Source organism: Eimeria mitis, genomic scaffold (genome assembly GCF_000499745.2).
Source record: "Eimeria mitis Houghton genomic scaffold, Emh_scaff2658, whole genome shotgun sequence".
NCBI lineage: Eukaryota > Apicomplexa > Conoidasida > Eucoccidiorida > Eimeriidae > Eimeria > Eimeria mitis.
In genome coordinates, this window is record NW_013571001.1 from 3975 (window position 1) to 4193 (window position 219).

The 219-nt window shown below is 56.6% G+C and overlaps 1 protein-coding gene across 1 annotated transcript in view; it reads right to left on the reverse strand.

Annotated features, from left to right (window-relative positions):
• EMH_0056950 (uncharacterized protein) overlaps nucleotides 1–219 on the reverse strand; it is a gene marked incomplete at both ends in the record, with an annotated part of 3767 nt that overhangs the window by 2814 nt on the left and 734 nt on the right. The window contains one exon of the mRNA XM_013497414.1: nucleotides 1–159. Coding sequence (XP_013352868.1) covers nucleotides 1–159 — 159 coding nt within the window. The remainder of the gene's footprint in view (nucleotides 160–219) is intronic.

Sequence of the window (219 nt, forward strand, 5' to 3'; positions counted from 1 at the left end):
GTGTGGGTATGCGGCAGAGGGGCCCCCTAAGAGGGGTGAGGGGCCCCCAAGAAGAGCAGCGGGAGTTTCGTATTCGGTTTGCTGCTGCTGCTGCTGCTGCTGCTGCTGCTGCTGCTGCAGCTCCTGCTGCTGCTGCTGCTGCAGCAGCAGCTGCTGCTGCTGCAGCAGGTTAAAATCAGCAGCAAATAAATCATTATATGCAAAACCAGAAAACTGTTC